This window comes from Grampus griseus (genome assembly GCF_964374135.1).
Source record: "Grampus griseus genome assembly, chromosome: 1".
NCBI classification, from domain to species: domain Eukaryota; kingdom Metazoa; phylum Chordata; class Mammalia; order Artiodactyla; family Delphinidae; genus Grampus; species Grampus griseus.
The window spans coordinates 15,839,788-15,860,027 of NC_139017.1; the positions used below are offsets into that span (position 1 = coordinate 15,839,788).

The 20,240-nt window shown below is 35.7% G+C and overlaps 1 protein-coding gene across 4 annotated transcripts in view; it reads right to left on the reverse strand.

The window, feature by feature from the left end:
• Positions 1–20,240, reverse strand: part of GPATCH2 (G-patch domain containing 2) — a gene marked incomplete at its 5' end in the record, with an annotated part of 166,181 nt that overhangs the window by 26,628 nt on the left and 119,313 nt on the right. For 3 of the 4 annotated variants that reach the window (XM_082657248.1, XM_082657247.1, XM_082657249.1), the window contains one exon: positions 18,207–18,277. In XM_082657248.1, coding sequence (XP_082513374.1) covers positions 18,207–18,277 — 71 coding nt within the window. Of the gene's footprint in view, positions 1–14,011; positions 14,103–18,206; positions 18,278–20,240 lie in introns of those variants that run through there. The other variant, XM_082657250.1, reaches the window with a different exon arrangement.

Here is a 20,240-nt window from a genome sequence, read left to right on the forward strand (position 1 = left end):
GAGTTCATGGTTTTTCGCTACTAGATTTGAGAAAACGGTCAAGTTATTTTTATACGCCTTAGAAGTAAGACTTGGAAAATAAAAAGGACACTGCTGTACATGTTATCTACCATTTGAGCTGGGAAAGTTATTTAACTCCTCTCTCTGTTTCCTCATATGTAAAATGAGGATAATAAGAATCTCTACCTCATAGGGTAATTTTGGAAATTAAATGAGTTAAAATAAAATACAGTTTTCCCTCAGTATCCACAAGTTTTGCATCTGCGGATTCAACCAATCTAGGATCAAAAATATTTGGAAAAAAAAATTCTAGAAAGTCCCCAAAAGCAAAACTTGAATTTTCTGTGTGCCAGCAACTATTTACATAGCATTTACATTGTATTGGGTATTATAAGTAATCTACAGATGATTTAAAGTATAAGGGGTGATATGTGTAGGTTATATACAAATACTATACCAGTTTATATATGGGAATTGAGCATTTGTGGATTTTGGTATTCATGGGGGAGGGGATCTTAGAACCAATCCCCTGTGGATATTGAGGTACTACTATACATCATTAACACAGTAAATTTTATGGTACTATTATATGAACTATTTTTTTTTTTTTTTTTTTTTTTTTGCTGTACGTGGGCCTCTCACCGTTGTGGCCTCTCCTGCTGCAGAGCACAGGCTCCAGATGCGCAGGCTCAGCGGCCATGGTTCATGGGCACAGCCGCTCCGCGGCATGTGGGATGCTCCCGGACCGGGGCACGAACCCGTGTCCCCTGCATCGGCAGGCGGACTCTCAACCACTGCGCCACCAGGGAAGCCCTATATGAACTATTATATGAACTGGTATATAGTGTTCAAGGCAAAGAGTAATTGGAGATGATGCTGGAATAGTAAGAACTGTAAGACCAAGAAAGGCCTTACAAACCATGTTTAGGACTTGATCCTAAGGGCAATGGGAAGCCATTAAGAATGTTTAAGAACACTCAAATACATATGGGATTTCCAAATGCCATTCTGGTTGGGCTGTGGGGAATGAATGAAGGGGACACGAGTGAGAGACTGAAAGGAGTAAAGGATAGTGCCTAGGGTTTCCTGACCAGGATATCAAATCCTGGTTCCACACGTATCACCTGGCCCAGTGCATTTTATTCACTTGGCACAAAAAGTCCTTAAAGTTGTGTGGAAATTGAGCACGAATATCATTTTTTTCTTAATATTTATTTATTTATTATTTATTTTGGCTGCGCCAGGTCTTAGTTGTGGCATGAGGGATCTTTTAGTTGTGGCATGCAGCCTTCTTAGTTGCAGTATGAACTCTTAGCTGTGGCATGCATGTGGGATCTAGTTCTCTGACCAGGGATCGAACCTGGACCCCCTGCATTGGGAGCACGGAGTCGTACCCACTGGACCACCAGGGAAGTCCCTGAACATCATTTTTCAAAAGAAACATAAGCAATATCATACTAAAAGACTAGAAAACCATGACATGCTATTGTATCAGTAGAGAAATGTAAACCTGACCACTTACTCTAATCACTTATTTTGCCACTTAAATATAGGCATGTTATGTAGAAGTCCTGGATTCCTGTAATTCTAAAAAAAGGTCATAACTAGAGTATTCTGAGAATATGGTGGCAGTGACACTGTGGTTTTTGAATCCACATAATAACATGTAGGATAACCCAAAACGTTTGGACAACAATAACTAGCCAGAGAGATGACAGCATTCAGAAAACAACAGAAATAAAAGGCAAAAAAAAAAAATCACTTCAGAAATGAAACTGAACTAGGACACAAGATTAAATAAATATGATGAAGAAGTAAAAGATAAGAACATAATGAAGAATGGAAAATGCAAAGGATAAAAACGTTAAAAATAAAAAAAGATTTGAGAGAAAGTGATAGCTACTGAAGATAGGCAAGGAGATCCAATATATGTATAATAGAAAGTTTTGAAACAAAACCAAAGCAATGAAACAAAATAAATATGAAAAATTATAATTGGAGAAAATCTTGAAATTTATTTTAAAAGTAATAAAACTACTACTGAAAGAGCCTACTTCATCCTTAGGAAAAACACATAGAATGACCAACATCATCATAGAGTCTAGTCAAACCCTTGGGTTTTAAAGAAAAGAAAAACATATACTGAGCATCTGGGCAACACCAAGCCACTTATATGTGAGAGAAAAATCAGACTGTATCACACACTGAAAACAACATTTTACATAAACAATAGACTAATATATTTGAAACAATTAAGGAAAGAAAATATGAGCCATGGGTAGTATATCTGCCCAAAGTGACCTTTAAATATACAGGGTCTGGACAAACCATTAATAATATGCAGGGACTCAGGGAATATTGTTCCCATGAGACCTGCTGGAGGAATCAACCAGAGAATAGACCTCAGACGACAGAAAGAGCAGAGACGCACTGACTTCAGATAAGATAGGGATCATTAAAAACATATTTATTCATAGAATTAAAACTAAATGAACTGAATTAAAACTACAACTAGAACTGAAACTAAGGAGACAGTATAGTATTGAATGGCTATATGATTCAGACTGTAATACTACAGTGTAGTATTGAATGGTTATATGCTTCAGACTATATGTATGCTACACACATACGTACAGTACAACTACCTAAAAACGGAAAGAAATGAAAGCTATATAGGAAAAATAGAATAAATTTGCTGACCGTCCTGTAGGTATTAGCAGAGAAATAATTAACTTCAAAACAAATGTGTGGGAGAGGAATGAGAAGGGCAAAGAGGTTCCTAGCTTATTTCAATCCTGCTCAGAGCAGAGAACCAACTGCAAATAGCCCCCCACCCTCAAAAGGGGAAGGGGACTAAGGCTGTTATATAAAAGTATTAAAATAAAGATAATTATTACAAAAAATAAGCCTTCCTAAAAATCAAACGGTATACTAGAGTGAGAGTGAGAGTGAGAGAAAAGGAAATGGAAAAATAGGGAGAGAAAGATATGTCTGCTTATCTTAAAAATAGAAAATAAAATAGCCAATGGAAGGGTAAACAAAAGAAAACAAAGCAATAGCTACCTATATGACGGGGGGAGGGGAACAAGTGGTGAGGACTGAATAGAAGTTAGACTTCTTTGACAGTAACTTCTTGAGGAGATTTGATTGTGGAACCTGTAACTATTTTTTATATTATTATAAAACAATAAAATTTTAAAAAGCAGTCTCTGAAAACTAAAATGAAACTAATGAACCTAACTATGGATTAGTATATCTATACTTAGAAACGATTTCAAGTGACTTTAAAACACGGGAATTTGTGCATTCCTAGTGAAATATAGACAAAGTACAAAAGGACTAGAAAAAGGGAAAAACTTAAACTATTTTCAGTAATTATTTTATCAGTAGTCATGGTGATATGGTGATTCTGAAAATACTGTGTATGTATGGTGGGATCAATAAAATGAACAATTATTATGCTGTCACCAGAGGTAATATTTTTTATGTTGAAAAAAGATAGATTAAAGCCAATGATGGAAAATACAAAAACAATGAAGTCTTGAATTTGAACTGGAACTATCAGTATGAGCTAATTTGTTAAAAAAAAAAGTCTAAGTATTTCACTAAAAAGGCCTCGAAATAATGACACCCCTAAAACGCGGATTGTGGGTTCTAAAATTATTTCCCAGTAAACCAATCAGCACTTCTTAAAGAAATAGCTGATTCTTGGTCTAGGCCAGGAAAGGTCCAAGGTAGCCTTGGAAATATAAACATACCAGAAAGCAAGGAAGAAAGCAAAGTCTCGTAGCAAGGAAACAGACTCAGGAACCCATTTAAATAGTCTCCCATTGCCCAAAGATGGGACAATTTTAACATCAATTAGGATGATAACAAATGGACTGAAACACATGGGATCTGTTTAAATCAATGAGTTAAAAAAAAATAGAACAAAATTTCACCAGTCACCTCCAGAAAGTGTAAGGAATCAATTAATTTTGAAAACTGATGGCTAAAGGAAAAGGAGCAAGTATTTATCTTGCTTTACCTACATGATCTGTAGCTCAGAGTAATCAAGTATTTGAAGGGGCTAAGTTTGAAACAGAAGTAATCCAATTAATGAACCAAAGTGAGAGGACAGAATTAACATATCACCGTTCTGTGACCCTTAGTGAATGAATTGGGGTAACCATCTTTATGGTTAATAAATCACAGAAAGAGATGTGGAAGGGAGAGAAGTCTAGGCCACCACCTCTGGAACAGTTTTGCCAAAACAAAACAACAAAACTGAACCTGAATCAAATCAATTCTCTAGCTCCAAATACCCACTGCAGAAAACTCAAGGGACAGAGGAATAGGTTAAATGACACCGCGTGGATAAAATCAGCAACATTCCTCAGATGTGGGAAACTTTATAGGACAAACAATCTGACATATTTTTCTTCTTGTTTTTTTGTTTTTTGCCACACCACATGGTGTGCGGTATCTTAGTTTCCTGACCAGGAATCGAACCTGCTAATCTAACTTCTTCAAACAAAAAATTTCAAGGAAAAAACAAAGGGGGAGGAGGGCCTATAAATCAATGGGAACTTGGGATATATATATGTCAACCAATTTTAACAGATAGATCTCATTTGGATCCCAATTTAAATAACGTATAAGACAAAAGATTATGAAATAATTGGAGACATCTGAGTATCAGCTGTAATTAAACACACATATACATACATATATATTAAAGAATTATTGCTTTTTTAATAGATGTGATAATGGTATGGTGTTTTTTTTTTTCCTTAAGAGACTGTTACTTTTTAGAGAAACATACTGATATATTTCAATTGAAATAAGATATAGGTGAAACAAGGTTGGCCACATGTAATTACCTAAGACAGTTTTGACAGCTGCAGTTTTGAGCTTATATTTTTCTCTGTATTTCTGCTTATGATGACATTTTCCATAATAAAATATTGTTAAAAACTGCTTTTACCATCCTGACATTGCAAGTGAAAAGGCATCTTTTCAACTCTTAAGACTGCCAGTATGAAGCCATTATAGGTTTTTCATATTTTAGTGAGACTCTCCATAATTTTAAAGTGATCCAATCTGAAATTAAATGAAGTTATCCATGAAGTCCATGTCATCTAGTATGTATACATCCTTGGACTATAACCTGATATAAAAAGATTGCAGAAATCCCTATCTGAGGTTTATTGTCCTTAGAAAGGATAATGCATAGTTTTTATTCCATCTTTCTAATTAGTAATTTAAGCATATGCTCAGCATTTAATTCTAAATGTTTGCCTTTTCCCCAAGCTCGAAGACAGCTGTCCAAGATTTGAATGCCAGAAAACATTTAAATATCAACATCTGTTGAATTATGTTAATTTAGTGTAATATAATTGGGCATGAGTTGGAATTGATCAGAAGTATATGAAATAAACAAAAGATAAATTCCCAACAATATCTTAGTATACAAACAAGTCACTACGGGGTGATGAAAAAATATTTCTAGAGAGAAAGGGCAAGGAAAAATACTGATTATGAAGAAATGGATTCTTTTAAATACATAGCTCTAACTGTATGGGACATTATTTTGTGATATTTGAACTTATTTTTAAATTGGCTCAGAAGTGAAAGATAATTAAACTTAGCTAAAACAAGTGATAGTTAATAGCTTAATATTTGAATATATTTATAAATTAAGTGAAACATTAAAACATTCTAATTACTTATGTACTCATTAAATTTTTTAGATTGCAGATGATTCCTGTTATGTTATGAACAGTTACATACCTCAAAATTTAAGAGCTGATGTAACTTCTGTTCTATAGACATAAAATAGTATTTTAAACTGAAAGTGTTTTCCATGTGGCAGATGGTTTTATTAGGTTTATTCTGGGGACTGGAAGGTACAAATTATCAAGTAGTGGCCTTGTTTATTGTATTGCTGATTTAAACTATTAATTTTTATATCAATTCTTTTACTAATAAGTTAGGGATGTTTGTTGTTTGGGGAAGTATTCTGGCGCATATACACATTGCATGAACAGATCCCTGAATGCCCCTGTAATGAAATTCTAATGCAGGCAGCAGTAGCAATACAAGCTGTTGTGATGTGGCCCTGCAGGTGTGCTGTCACCATTTCCTAGGGGAACCATCTCTGGGAGTTAAAGGTCAGTTCCGTGCCCATGCCCATTTAATCACAGGACCAATTTGGGGAGTGCCAACTGTGAAACAGACACCAGTCTGTAAGGAAGTGGACTTCAGAAGACAAATTTATTTCAGCTATAGGTCATTGGAACAGTTTTCATATGCTAACTATTTATTATTAGTGACCATGGCCAAATTCAACTGCTGTTCCAGAGGTGAGAGGCTGTGCATACTTTTAGTCATTTGAAAATATCTAGTTCATCTATCAGATTTCAAGAAAAAGGGGAAACAGTAATGAATGTTTCACCACGGAGTACTTGATTGCTTTTTTACTTACTACACACTGGACATATTATATATTTCAAATGGCAAATCCCCCTTTTTTCTTTTCTGTGTGGGTTATTCACATTAAACTGAAAAGCAATCTCTCAAAATTCTAACTGGCTGATAATTACTTTTATTTAGTTTAATCACAATTTAAAATAACTCTCTATAATCATTAGTTTAAAATTTTGGCAAAGAAGCTTAGAATTTCAGGATGCCAAAAGGACAGGAGGCAGAATTGACTTTCTGAGAACAGTGCCTTTTTAAAATACAATAATTTGGTTATATAGAGTACAACAGATTAATTAAATTCCTTGGAAAGCACTTATGTTGCATATGTGGTATGTTTCCAATTATTCTACTCTAAATGCATCTATACCTAGAAGCTATTCAAATTTAAAAAAAATTATAACACATGTGCAATTAAATGTATTCCAGTTAAATAAATATGGAATGCATACATTCTAATTAAAGGGAATGTGTGAATACTTCCTAATTGTTCATTCACACATACAGAAGAATGAATTAAAATAATCTAAAAGATACTTTTCTATCTGGAGGATTGAGTAAATGTTTTTAGAACAATAAAATTTAATGCTAATTTTAGATTTGGAAAAAGAAAAATAATAAAGGGCTAGAAATTTTATCTCGAAAATTAGTATTTTAAAAGCAGTTTCAAGCCATCATTTTGGAATATAAAGTATGCAGAATATAAAATGCTGAGTGATATAACTTGCTTTAAAATATGGTGTTGAATCATTAGTTATTTTTTTTTTTTTTTTTTTTTTGCGGTATGCAGGCCTCTCACTGTTGTGGCCTCTCGCGTTGTGGAGCACAGGCTCCGGACGCGCAGGCTCAGCGGCCATGGCTCACGGGCGCAGCCGCTCTGCGGCATGTGGGATCTTCCCGGACCGGGGCATGAACCCGTGTCCCCTGCATCGGCAGGCGGACTCTCAACCACTGCGCCACCAGGGAAACCCCGAATCATTAGTTTTAATATGACAAAAGAGAATTTGTTTTAAATTAAATCTTTACTAATGTAGGATAAGTAAGTCTCATTTTAAATAATTAAAATAAAGCATCACTTACTTTTGCTGATGCACTTAATTTTGTTGATACATTTCTGTGAAAAGCAACACTAGCCAAATACAGTCCATGTCATTAACCAGTACTCTAATGAACAGTTATCCCAATTTATTAACAGCTGCTCAAAAATGTAGTAATTAATAGTTTCATTTATTTTTGGCAAACTTGCAAAATGACAAATAGTTTTGTATCTGTTGCAAATTAGGTCTCCTTCCCAAATAACGGATGACACTATGGGGAAGACTGAGCAAACTGAATCCTTGAACATCTTTGGATCTTTAGAAGATCAAATAAAGAACAGCTGTAATTCTATTTGTTACATCTGCAACAAAATACAGTGACTTGTATCGTCACGTGAAAACAAATATGCTCTGTATTAATGTAAATAGGAATGTTCTTTCTAACCTGACGGAAGAAGGTTGACATGAATGTGTGTGTGTGTGTGTGTGTGTGTGTGTGTGTGTGTGTGAATGTGATGGGATTTGTTTTGTTTCTGTGATTAAATCTATTGCCATTTTTTTCATTTTAGAAGATTCTTTTTACTACTAATCAGGCAAGAAAGTGACAGCAAAGGAAAGAAAAAGTTTATTTTTCCCTCCTTATTATTTATTAATTGATCACACAAGAAATTACAGCACACAGCATCCAGGGATTTTCAAGTCATTTGACACTAAGTAGATGAAAAATGTAGTGCTTGTAAGAACTAAGTAAAAGTGAATTAACATATGTTTCTGAAAGATATTTTAAAATAGTAAGTCAAATTTCATAATATCGGCAATAAAATGTTTTTACTCGATTGCAAATTACATATCAGACTGCCAGATAATTTAGCCTTGGTGCTTCACAAGAGTAAATGTAAATGGCAAAAATCATGTAAGTAAGGAAGCACGGCAAATTAAAAAAAAAAAAGAAGATGCCAGATCTGACATGATCTACTATCAGTCTTTTTGTATGGATTCTTAGAATGATAAAGACTAATCATTAACATAAAAATGTGTTTAAAAAAGCAGGATCTTTTCAAGAACAGTACATCACTCAGTGTCAGGCATTGCTTCATGCATGTTTTACTTACCTTCAATTGGGAAGGCTATATTGAACTTTCTGGTACTAATCAAAGGTTATGATATGAGAAACAATGTGAAATTATTTAACTGTAATTTTAAATGAGGTGAAGGGAGAGAAAAAGATTTTTCTAATTTTGAGAAGTATAAAATCTGAATATTGAAATAAAAACTAAAGGGTTTGAATAGCAAGTCTGGACTTTAAGAGAAAGATACAGGTTAAAGAATAACTCTAGATGTCACTAGTATTTCTATAAAACACTTAGGTGCATCATCTCAATGTTTAGCTGAGAGAGTGTGTGTGTGTGTGTGTGTGTGTGTGTGTGTGTGTGTATGTATGTTCCACTTTGGCTAATAATCTATTGTATGCAACGATCACTCAAAAACCGTGCCTGTTAATTATTAAATATTGACAGTGACAGGTAATACGTAGTGGTTTTTAAAAATAAAAAAATGTACATGCTTTCATGCATTTATATATTGAAAGACCTTTGTGTTTTCCTGAGTTTATTTATGCTTTCAAAGGTTTAAAGGTATGTAAAAATGAGAGAATGGCATGAACAAACTCTAGACATGCATTACATATTAGGGGAGAGATAGTACACAGTAAAACTAAGATGAAACTTCATAATAGGAAAATGGATAGAGAACACTGAAGAAATGGAAGAATGATTGGCAAATAAAACCCTGCAGACTAATCAAAAAGAATTATCAGATGGGAATAACCAATAAGATATAAACAACACAGGAATGTAAGACAGGAAACATGTAACTTCAAGCACCACCGCAATGTAAAATCTTGGGAGAACACATCAAATGAATATGTGAGGATAGTGTCTTGATGAAAAATGTTCACACCACTCAATATCTGACACACCTAGTCTATGATATGGGCTCCCCACAGAGAATAAAAATGAAGCAACAAACCAAAAGAAAGATGTATAAGACCAGTATCACTAGAACCAATTAGATCAAATTATGCCTTTGTTAATAATCAGTATTTGTTTAAATTAGTTTACATTATACCTATCATGTTTTTACCTTTTTTTTAAGGCTTTCTTTTTTACCTTTTTTTACCTTTTTGAATCAGTCAAAAGTTTGATTATAGGACCCATGAAGTATATCATAAAAGTATGAGAATGTTAATTATGTTTAGAATAAACATATGAACAAATACAATGCATTAATATTTCAGGAATAACTATCTGCATATGATGGAATGGCATGTGACGACGAGCACTGTTGATGGCGAACGAAGCTTGGGAGGAGATGTTTGCAGAATGAGAAGCACGGTAGGAAATCCTAAGGAACGATGCCCTTTCAGGAGGCGGAAGTATAGGAAACCTTGAAAAACAAAGTCTGTTACTGATGAGAACTTCCTGAGGGAATTGACTGAAATTATTAAAGTGGGTTATGTGTTTAAAGGAGAACTTTAGGTTGTTACCTCCTTGGTACTGTTAGACACAAATCAGTCTAAGAGTTGGAAAAGAGACAATTCTCCTGCACCCATCATTGATTTAAAGAGCCTAAATGAACATTAAAGTAGATGTGGCAAAAAAGGAGAAATGCCATAAATTGGACGCCCAGAAAACTGTCAAACTGCACTACAGTCAGTGGCATTGGCAAATACGTCCCTAAAACCCTTCTATGAAGATCTTGAAAATTCCCCCAGGGAGCCGAGGGTAAGAAGTACTACATTCCAGAGGTTAAAGCCATAACTGCAGTGCCCTTTATTCATCCAGAGCTTCAGTGAGGAAGGCCCACCTTAAGAGTGTGCTGTACTCACGCACTTCAAAATCTCAGCTCTGAGTCATTAACAGCAGACCGCTTGTACACTTATCTTTTCTTATCTGCCTGGTATATTTGGGGAGTAAATGGTCCTAAAATTGATTGATTCAATGAATTACAGTTCTCTGCTCTAACCTTTATATTTTTCTACAAGTTGAAAAAGGGAAGTGCAGTCACTCATCCAAAAGGGGTAAGGAAAGTCAAGCCAATATTAAAAATACGAAGGAAGAAAATGGCTTCGAGGGAGGAACACAGAAAAATGCACACAAATGAAGATGAAGAATTTTCATCCTGCACTCAATGTTGTAACGAAATTTAAGCTTGAGTCTTTCCTTGTGTTTATTTCACCTTTACAGGTTGCCTCATGCCTAACACAACTGATACCCTCAGAGAGACAAGAAAATACACCACATCCACCAAACAGGACAACGAGGATGTAGAAAAGGAATGTTCAAAGAAACAAGGTGAGCTCTTGGAAATGCGATGTATTAGAGAATTTTTTAAATCCACAAAACATTTGGGACGGAACCATTAATAAAACTGCCCAGAGATCTTTGAGGACAACAATACAGAGAAGTTAAAAAAAAAAACTGGAGGATCATTTGAGGGTGCTCCAACATCCAAATAATAGGAGCACAGAGGAAATGGCAACCACTGGAAATTACTGGAGAAATGTCTTCAAAATCCTGAGGCAAAATGGTTTCCAAAGTAGAATTCAATTCCCAGCTAAATTAATCAATGTGAGACTAGAATAAAGACATTTTCAGAGATGCAGAGTCTCACAAATGTAACCACACCTGTTCTCTTTCTCAGAAAGCTCAGGAAAAATAATGGCATGGGATCCAGGGGAAAGGAAATTCCACATAGGAGAGAGATGAGGAAACCCCCAGGATGAGAAGTGAAGAGAGGTCCTAGGACAGCAGAGGTGCAGCTGGTCCAGACAGCAAACAGTCCAGAATAGACCTGAAAAATGGAGGGCTCCAAGAAGGATGCCACCAGGACAGAGAATTGAGGGGAGTTACACTTCTGTGTAGAGGTGGCTGATGAACTGGGCTAGGCGCATAGGAAACAAAGCAAATGAAAAACAAGACAATTGTCTCTACAACAACACAAAAGTTATACATCTATACCTAATATCTACATATATGATCATACTAATGCACACAATAAATATTCATTTGGTCTGAATATTATGATATAACCATTAGGAAGAAAGGGGAAGAAAAGCAGATATGGGGGGTGTGTGTGTGTGTGTGTGTGGTGTGTGTGTGTGTGTGTGTGTGTGTGTGTGTGTGTGTGTGTAGGGCACACAGCAGGAAGTCAATAGGTAATACTAAACTAAAAGCTTCAAGAAATAGTAATATAAGCATGTAATTTAGGTCAATACTGGAAGAAATACCTAAGAGTTGAAAGTGGATTTTTTTGGAGTGTGAAATTAGAGAATGAGGAAAAACAAGGCTGGGGTCTGCTGTACTTTGTTATGTCTTATAGAATGATTTGACATTCTAAATTATGTACAAGAAAAACAGGACAAAAAATAAAACTTAACAAGAGCTTAGGACGCACACAGATGGAAATAACAATACCAGACTTTTCCTAACAGCTGCCGTAAGAACTCTTACATTTTAAGTGCTTTATAGGCATGAGCTCATACGTTCCTTATAACAATGTTCTTAGATAAGTACAACTATTTTCTTTATTTCACAGATAGGTAAACTGAGGGATAGAAAGGTTACGTATTTCGCTCAGGGTCACCCAGCTAGTAAGTGGTGAAACTGGGATCAAAAGTCAGGCACTCTAACCACAGAGGCTGGACACAGAGGCCAAGATAAGGACTCAGTCAGTGCACTCTACTGCCCCAGAATCTATGTCAAGTTCGTTTGACAAATATTTTATGCAGCAAATATTTCCTATGTATCAGGCATTGTTTTGGGTACTGGGGATACACCAGTGAGTAAAGCAAAGATTTTGCCCTCATGAAGCTTAAAGGTAATAGAGACAGTAAGGGGTAATAGAGACAAGAAGGAAGACACAAGAAGCAGAGCTGGTGGAGAGTGGGCCTTTCTTACATTGAGCACAGACTTCAGACACGAGTGGGGTTGGTATGTTGGAGAAATGGGAAAGAAACCACTGTACCTGGAGTAGGTGAATAACACAGTTCAAGTGGGAGAAGATGAGGTCAAGGAGGAAACAAAGAAGGGCAGGGTCAGAACACATATGGCCTTGCTGGCCAAGATAAAGACTTTGGCTTTTACTTGGAATGAAGTAGAAAGCCACTTAAGAGTTTACTTAAAAAAAAAAATCTATATCTATACCTATATCTTTATTGAGGTGTAGTTGGCATAAGCAAAATGCACCACTTTTTTTTGGTTTTACCACGTGGCATGGGGATCTTAGTTCCCTGACCAGGGATTGAACCCATGCCCCCTGCCGTGGAAGCTCGGAGGAGTCCTAACCACTGGACGGCCAGGGAATTCCCTCACCAGTTTTAAAGTGTACAATTTCATAAGTTTTCACATATGTATACACGTGTGAAACCATCACCATAATCAAGATAATGCAGATACCCATCACCCCAACAGTTTCTTAATGCCTCTTTGTAATCCTTCCCTCCAGTACCTCCCTGGCCCTCATCCCATGCCAATGCAACAGCTGATCTGCTTCCAGTCACTAAAAATTACTTTGCTGTATGGTATGAAGTATAGATGAGTTAATTTTTTTTTTTTTTTTTGCAAATGGATATTCAGTTGTTCCACTACCATTTGTTGAAAATACTATTTTTTTTCCACTGAGGTACCTTTGTACTTTGTCAGAAGTCAATTCTCTGTATATATGTGGGTATATTTCTTTCATCTATTTTTCTATCTTTGCACCAATACCACACTTTCTTGATTACTACAGCTTTGAAATTAAGTCCTGAAATCAGGTAGTGTTAAAGTTTGGCTATTTAAGTCCTTTGCATTTTCATATGAATTTTAGCATTTGTTTGTCAATTTCTACAAAATAGTCTCAAAAATCTATAGTCTCAAAAAATAGATTTTTGTTTGGATTGTACTGAATCTGGAGCTAAATTTTGGGAGAACTGACATCTTAAGAATATTGAGTCTCCTGATCCATGAACAAGATATATCTCTCCAGTTACACAGATCTTTAATTTCTCTCAGCAACATTTTCATACACCAAAAAATATGGTGAAATGCTTAGGGATAAATCTGATAAAATATGTGTAAGACCTATACAATGAAAAAAACACTGCTGAGAAAAATTGAAAAAGACTTAAATATTTGGTTCTTAGTTATGTGTTGTATTGTTATTTCTTGCTTTATATTGTTATCTTCCTGTACTTCTTTTAGTCAATACTTATTATGCTAATCAAATTCTTTTGACTTGTTTGTTCTAACATTTCTGCTTCTGTTGGAGTCTGTAATCCAATATATATATATATTTAAAAGTAAATTATTTATTTATTTATTTATTTATTTATTTATTTATTTATTTATGGCCGTGTTGGGTCTTCATTGCTGCACACAGGCTTTCTCTAGTTGCGACGAGCAGGGGCTACTCTTCGTCGCGGTGCACGGGCTTCTTACTACGGTGGCTTCTCTTGTTATGGAGCACGGGCTCTAGGCGTGTGGGCTTCAGTAGTTGTGGCACGTGGGTAGTTGCTCCGTGGCATGTGGGATCTTCCCGGACCAGGGATTGAACCCGTGTCCCCTGCGTTGGTAGGTGGATTCTTAACCACTACACCACCATGGAAGTCCTATATATATTGATATATATATATTTTTTGAAAAGGCTGTTCTCCTCAAATGCCTTATTATCTGATTCTACCAGGCAATGCTATGGGGAAAGGCCAGTGTTCTCTGTCTGCCCAAAGCAGTTCAGCAATTGGAGGTGAATGAACCTGACTTAAGAGTATAGAGGCCTGGGCACCAGAAAACCACGATCATCACACCCCTCTCTATAAAATAACTCCTCTGTCAGAAAAATGCTCCCTTTCCTCACTCTCAGGAAAAGGCGAACTGTAATCCTCCAGCTCTGTGGTTTGTAGGGGGCAGAGTGAAGACCAGATAATTTGTCATCCAGTCCCATCAAGCTTTCCCAGCTCCTCACAAATACAGTACTGTGAGCTGCCCTGACTTTATCCTTAAAAAACACTTGGACCAGAGATCTGAGTCTTTCTGTAAGGGGCAGATGTCATTTGTCCCAAGGCCATGGCCAATGACAAGCTAGTATAGAAAAGAACTCCAAAGGTTCTCCTCACATCTCATTCTCCCTTACCCAGGCTGAATTGCCTCTTGCTTCAGGTCAAAGCACACAAGCACACCTGTGTGCCCCCATCTCACAAGCACAAGTTCAAAATAGCACACCCCTTCCCTTAATACCGGGGACTTCTTGTAGTTTTCTGTTTATTTTCTCTTTCTAAATTCCTCCTGGGTTGACCCTGGAGGAGAGAAGCCGTCTTCTTATAGTTTAGAATCAGTAATCTTATAGTTCAGAATCTTGACTGCAACAGCAACTGAGACCAAATTTCTAATACACAACTTCCAAGTAGTACAGTTTTCTTAATTACCGTCTAACTGCAACTCACAAGTTTAGATATTATCACTATGATTTTTTGGAAACGAGTTATTTTAAAATGTATTTTTAACTCCAAACTTTAAAAAAATTATTTTTGTCAATGATTTCTCTTAATCACATTCAAATTAAAGGATATGATCTTTATGATACATATTCATTAAAATTTGTTGATAGTAGCTTTGGCCTGGTAAGTGGTCAATTTTTGTAAATATTACGTGTCTTTGAGAAGAATGTGTTTTTGTTAATAGTTTGGGTGAAAAGGTTTATATAATATCATTAAGTTTGTTAATTTTCTGTTATGCAAATTTTATGATGGCTTAAACTATCAATAACATGAATGCTGTATTGAAGTGGGAGCACCATGATAGTGGGTTAGTGAGTTTCTCCATTCACTGCTATTAATATTTGCTTTATATATTTTTCTGAGTCTATTTTAATGAATGTACACAATAGTAAAATTATTAACTTTTTGGTAAGTTGAATCTTTTATCATTAAATTATGTGTTTCTTAAGCTTGTTAAGGCTTTTGTTCTTAAGTCAGTTTGTCTGGTAGGAGAGTCTCTTTTATAGTATATCTGGTATATGCTGTCCCATCCTTTAGTTTTCCACCTTTCTTTGTCATTATTTCAGGTATGTCTCTTATAAAGAACATATAGTTGGATTTTAAAAGAAAAACTAAATCTGCTTAGTTTTGCTTTGAACTGACAAATTTAATCCATAAATATTTATTGTAATTACTGACACATGGACTTGACTCAATTATCTAACTTTTTTTTTTTCTGTGTTCCATTTTGTCTATGCCTTTTTCCCCCCTTTATTGACTTTTTAAATGGATTTTTTGAGGTCATTTATTCCATTCAACCCCACGCCCGCCAACTGGCTTGGAATTTACATACTCTATTTCTTTTGACTTAGTAGTTATTTTTGATATTTTACCATGAATACTTAATACAGTCTTATCAAGTAGCAATCTCTTAACTGACCAATGAAGTAAACACCCCAAACAATTCAAGGACCTTAGATTGGACTTGAACTGTAATCATCAACACTGCCAATTTAACATGCTGTTATTTTCCACTATCTTAGATTGTCTTTTGAAAAGTCCTATGAATTACATATTATAACTGTCAACTTATATAAACAATGGTTGTTTAAACTTACTGAAATCTTTAACAGCTTATTGGCTTAGTATTCATTTTTTCATCTTAGACTTTCCTGGGGAGATCCTTTTCTTGAAATACATCCTTAGAAAGTCTTCTAGCAAAGGTCTGTTGGTAGTAAACTTCCTTAGTTTTTGAAAATCTTAAACTGTTTTTACTTCATCTTCATATATGAAAGATGTTTTTCTAGGCACATAGCTCTATGCTGACAATGTATTTTCACCCAGTACTCTGAAGACTTGTCCACTGTTTTCTGGTTTCACTGTCAGTACTCAGAAATCTGATGATGTACAGCTGTCATTCCTTTGTAGTAATTCATCCTTTATCATCTCTGGATTCTTTTAAGATCTTCTCTTTGTTTTTGGTGTACTACAGTGTACTACTAGGTATGGATTTCTTTCTATTTATTCTAGTTGGTATTCACTGTGCTTTCTGTACTTGTATCTATAGATTTATAACTTTCACCCATTTAGGGAATCCTTAGCCAACATCTCTTCAGCATCATGTTTTTTTCAGCCTTTCTATACCCTCCATCAAAGCCTCTAAGCTTAAATGTATCTTAGATCTTTCCTGGGTCTCTTAACCACTCTTTCATTTTTCCATCTCCTTGTATTTTTATGCTGTATTCTGGCCTACTTCTTCAGCTGTACCTCCATTTCACAATCACACTTCTCATTTTTAACAATTATATGCTTTTGATTCAATTCTGCTTGAACAATTCTAATAGCGATCTGTTGCCTGCTTATTTTATTTCTATAAACGTGGCATTTGTAATTATTTATAACCTGTATAAAATTTATATAATCCATACTTTATAATTTCAGGATCTGACATCCTTAGGGGTAACTATATTAGTTTTATGTTGACTATCACTGACGGTCAACTTATTATGTTTGACAATTTTTGATTGTCTAAATTAGACATGCTAGATAGGATTTATGTTAGCTTCTGCAGATACCTAGTGGGTTCTCAGTTGGGGTTAGTCTGTACAACATGGTACTTGGAAGCTACATTGCTTGCTTGGGAGTGTTAAACACAGTGGCCAGCACACTAACTACGGGAGGCCAGGAGATGCAAAGGCAGCTGCCGAGGTCGGTTATCTTGTTAAAAATTGAGCAAGTGTAAATCACAGGGCAGTAGTTCTGATCAATATTCTGATAGCCATTTTCACCTAAGTAAAAATGAGGTCTTCAGAAACACCACATGCAAAATTTGGAAATACGCTGTCTAAAACAATAAACTGGGGCAAATTTTTTTTATTAAAGAAAAAATATAACATCGACTCAGCAATATAAAATGAGTAAGAACACAGAAGCACTTTTAGAAAAGAGTATATTTTCTATATACTTATTTATATATTATTAGAGATAAATATACATGTTGCTCTCTCATAAAGCCTAAGTACCATTTAAGTTTTGGGGAAAAGATTAATTCTCTTTTTTTAAAATTAAAAAATTAATTATTCTAAATCTTGATCTAAAATTCATTAGTTATGGGTGGCAGAGATTTTCTTTTCTTCTAAAAATGCACTCTTATATAGAGAATGGACTTGAGGACACAGGGAGGGGGAAGGGTAAGCTGGGACGAAGTGAGAGAGTGGCACGGACATATATCCACTACCAAATGTAAAATAGATAGCTAGTGGGAAGCAGCCGCATAGCACAGGGAGATCAGCTCAGTGCTTTGTGTCCACCTAGAGGGGTGGGATAGGGAGGGTGGGAGGGAGACACAAGAGGAAGGGGATATGGGGATGTATGTATATGTGTAGCTGATTCACTTTGTTATACAGCAGAAACTAACACACCATTGTAAAGCAATGATACTCCAATAAAGATGTTAAAAAAAAAAAGGTACTCTTTATTTTTCATCAGCTTAAAAAAGTACAAATAGAACGGTATCTTTCTATTCATTACTAGTAATCCTGAAATAGATTCTAATAAACAATACATAAAATATTTTAAGTTGGCACTCCAGAGCCAAAGGCATCCCAGCTATAACTCACCATATTCGTATTGGTATGGAAAAAAAAATCACATGATTTAATGATCAGAGTAAAAAGCGATTTTAAGTTGCTTACCTGCTGGCTGTTTTCACAGAACAGTTTTTCTTGTGTCCTCTTTCAGCTCGGTTGTCTCTCAGAAGCTGATGCTGTCCAAAGTGTTAAAACAAAGTTGTAGAAACAAAAATATTTCCATTATATTATTTTGTAAGTAGAACAGTATTCTTCTCATTCAGAGGGACACTATTTGTTCACTTGCATTACTCTTTTTTCTTTTTGTTTTTTTACTGGTTTTTCTTAAAACGAAGACAACTACTTTTGCTAGAGATGCCACTGACACACTTATAAAAATGTTGCTAAGAGTTGCCAGTGCTTGCCTGACAGCTTACACTGCTCTTATAGTCACTTAATATACAGCCTAGAGCTGGAGGTCTAGGACTCACTTCTAATTCTGGTTCTCTGGAGTGGTCCTGGTAAAAGTAATGCAACCTCTCTTACCAATGCTTCTACCAGTGCATTCAGCTACGAATTTTTCGAGGCTTTGTCACCTACGATGACATAAAAGATCTAATCTTACTTTCTCTGTATTTACTGGCCTAACATGGTAAAGAAACATTTAAAACATTCTTTTTCAAAGAAATTATTGGCTTGGAAATATATAATTAGAAAAAAAATACAGATTTGACTGCCTCCTCAAAATGCCTCACCATACACTTCCCTTCACACTTGCTTTAGCCTAACTAATTGGAAAGAAAAAAACCCAAAGTAGTCAATACTTTTTGCTGTGTGTACTCTCAAACTGTAGCTTATCTTATTTATGCAGAAATGTGATTATATGCAAGACTGGGCTAATAAGAAGTTGTACAGCATATTAGAAATTAACCTTAATAAAAATAGAAATCTTAGGAGTAATAGTGCAGGAAAGATCTGGGTTCGAATCCCAGCTATACCAGTAACTAACAAGTCACTAGGTTTTAAAAACAGGTCTACCATTTATAAGCTGTGTAACGTCTCTAAGTCTCAGTTTCCACCTGGAAAATTGAGATAACAATAATATCTACCTGTAAGGGTGCTGTGAGTGTTAAATAAGATAAATCATGTCAAACGCTTAGCACTATGACCAGAGTATAAAAAGTGCCGAGTAAATGGTTCAAATGCTACAATTATAATTAATGAGCCTGGTTGTCAGTGGTTATTGTCTGACCAATATCAGTAACTTCTAATGAAATAACTGCTTTGAGCTATTTAATGACATCATTTAGAATCAATTACTAGCCACATTTGGCCATCCTTGAGAAGGAAAATAACTTAATTAGATCACAAAGAACATTGTTAGATCATTATTTCAGGAATGTCTTAACTAAATAAGACTACTTTATATTTCTCTTAAATATCTGCTTCTTTCCATCCCCACTACCAACATCCCAGTCCAGGCCATCATTTTCCCTCACCTACAACAGCCTCTCCAAAGGCCTCCCTGCCTCCAGCCTCACTCCCATTTAATCCATTCTCCACACTGCAGGCAATAATTCTAAAACTAGATCTGATTACATTATTCTCTTCAGATAAACCCCCAAATCTTGTATAAGGCTCTCATGGCCCTTCATAATTTGATTATATTTCTAAACTCATAATTTATTATGCTTCCTCCTACCCCCCAATCTAAGCTCCTTCTTTCTTTCTTTTTTTTTTTTTTTTTTGCGGTACACGGGCCTCTCACTGTTGTGGCCTCTCCCGTTGTGCAGCACAGGCTCCGGACGCGCAGGCTCAGCAGCCATGGCTCATGGGCCTAGCCTCTCCACGGCATGTGGGATCTTCCCGGACTGGGGCATGAACCCGTGTCCCCTGCATCGGCAGGAGGACTCTCAACCACCGCGCCACCAGGGAAGCCCTAAGCTCCTTATTTCTAAATGATAAATCCCAGCTATTCTGAACTTTTCAGTTTGGAGCATGTACCATATTCTTGCTCACCTTTGGCCCTTTGTTTTAGTTATTCAATCTGCCTGCATCTCCAAGGTCCAGCACAGTGCCTGGAACATTTTTAGTGTTCAATAAATATTTGTTGAATGAATGAGTGAATGAATGAATGAGATAAAGAAATAGGGAATGAGA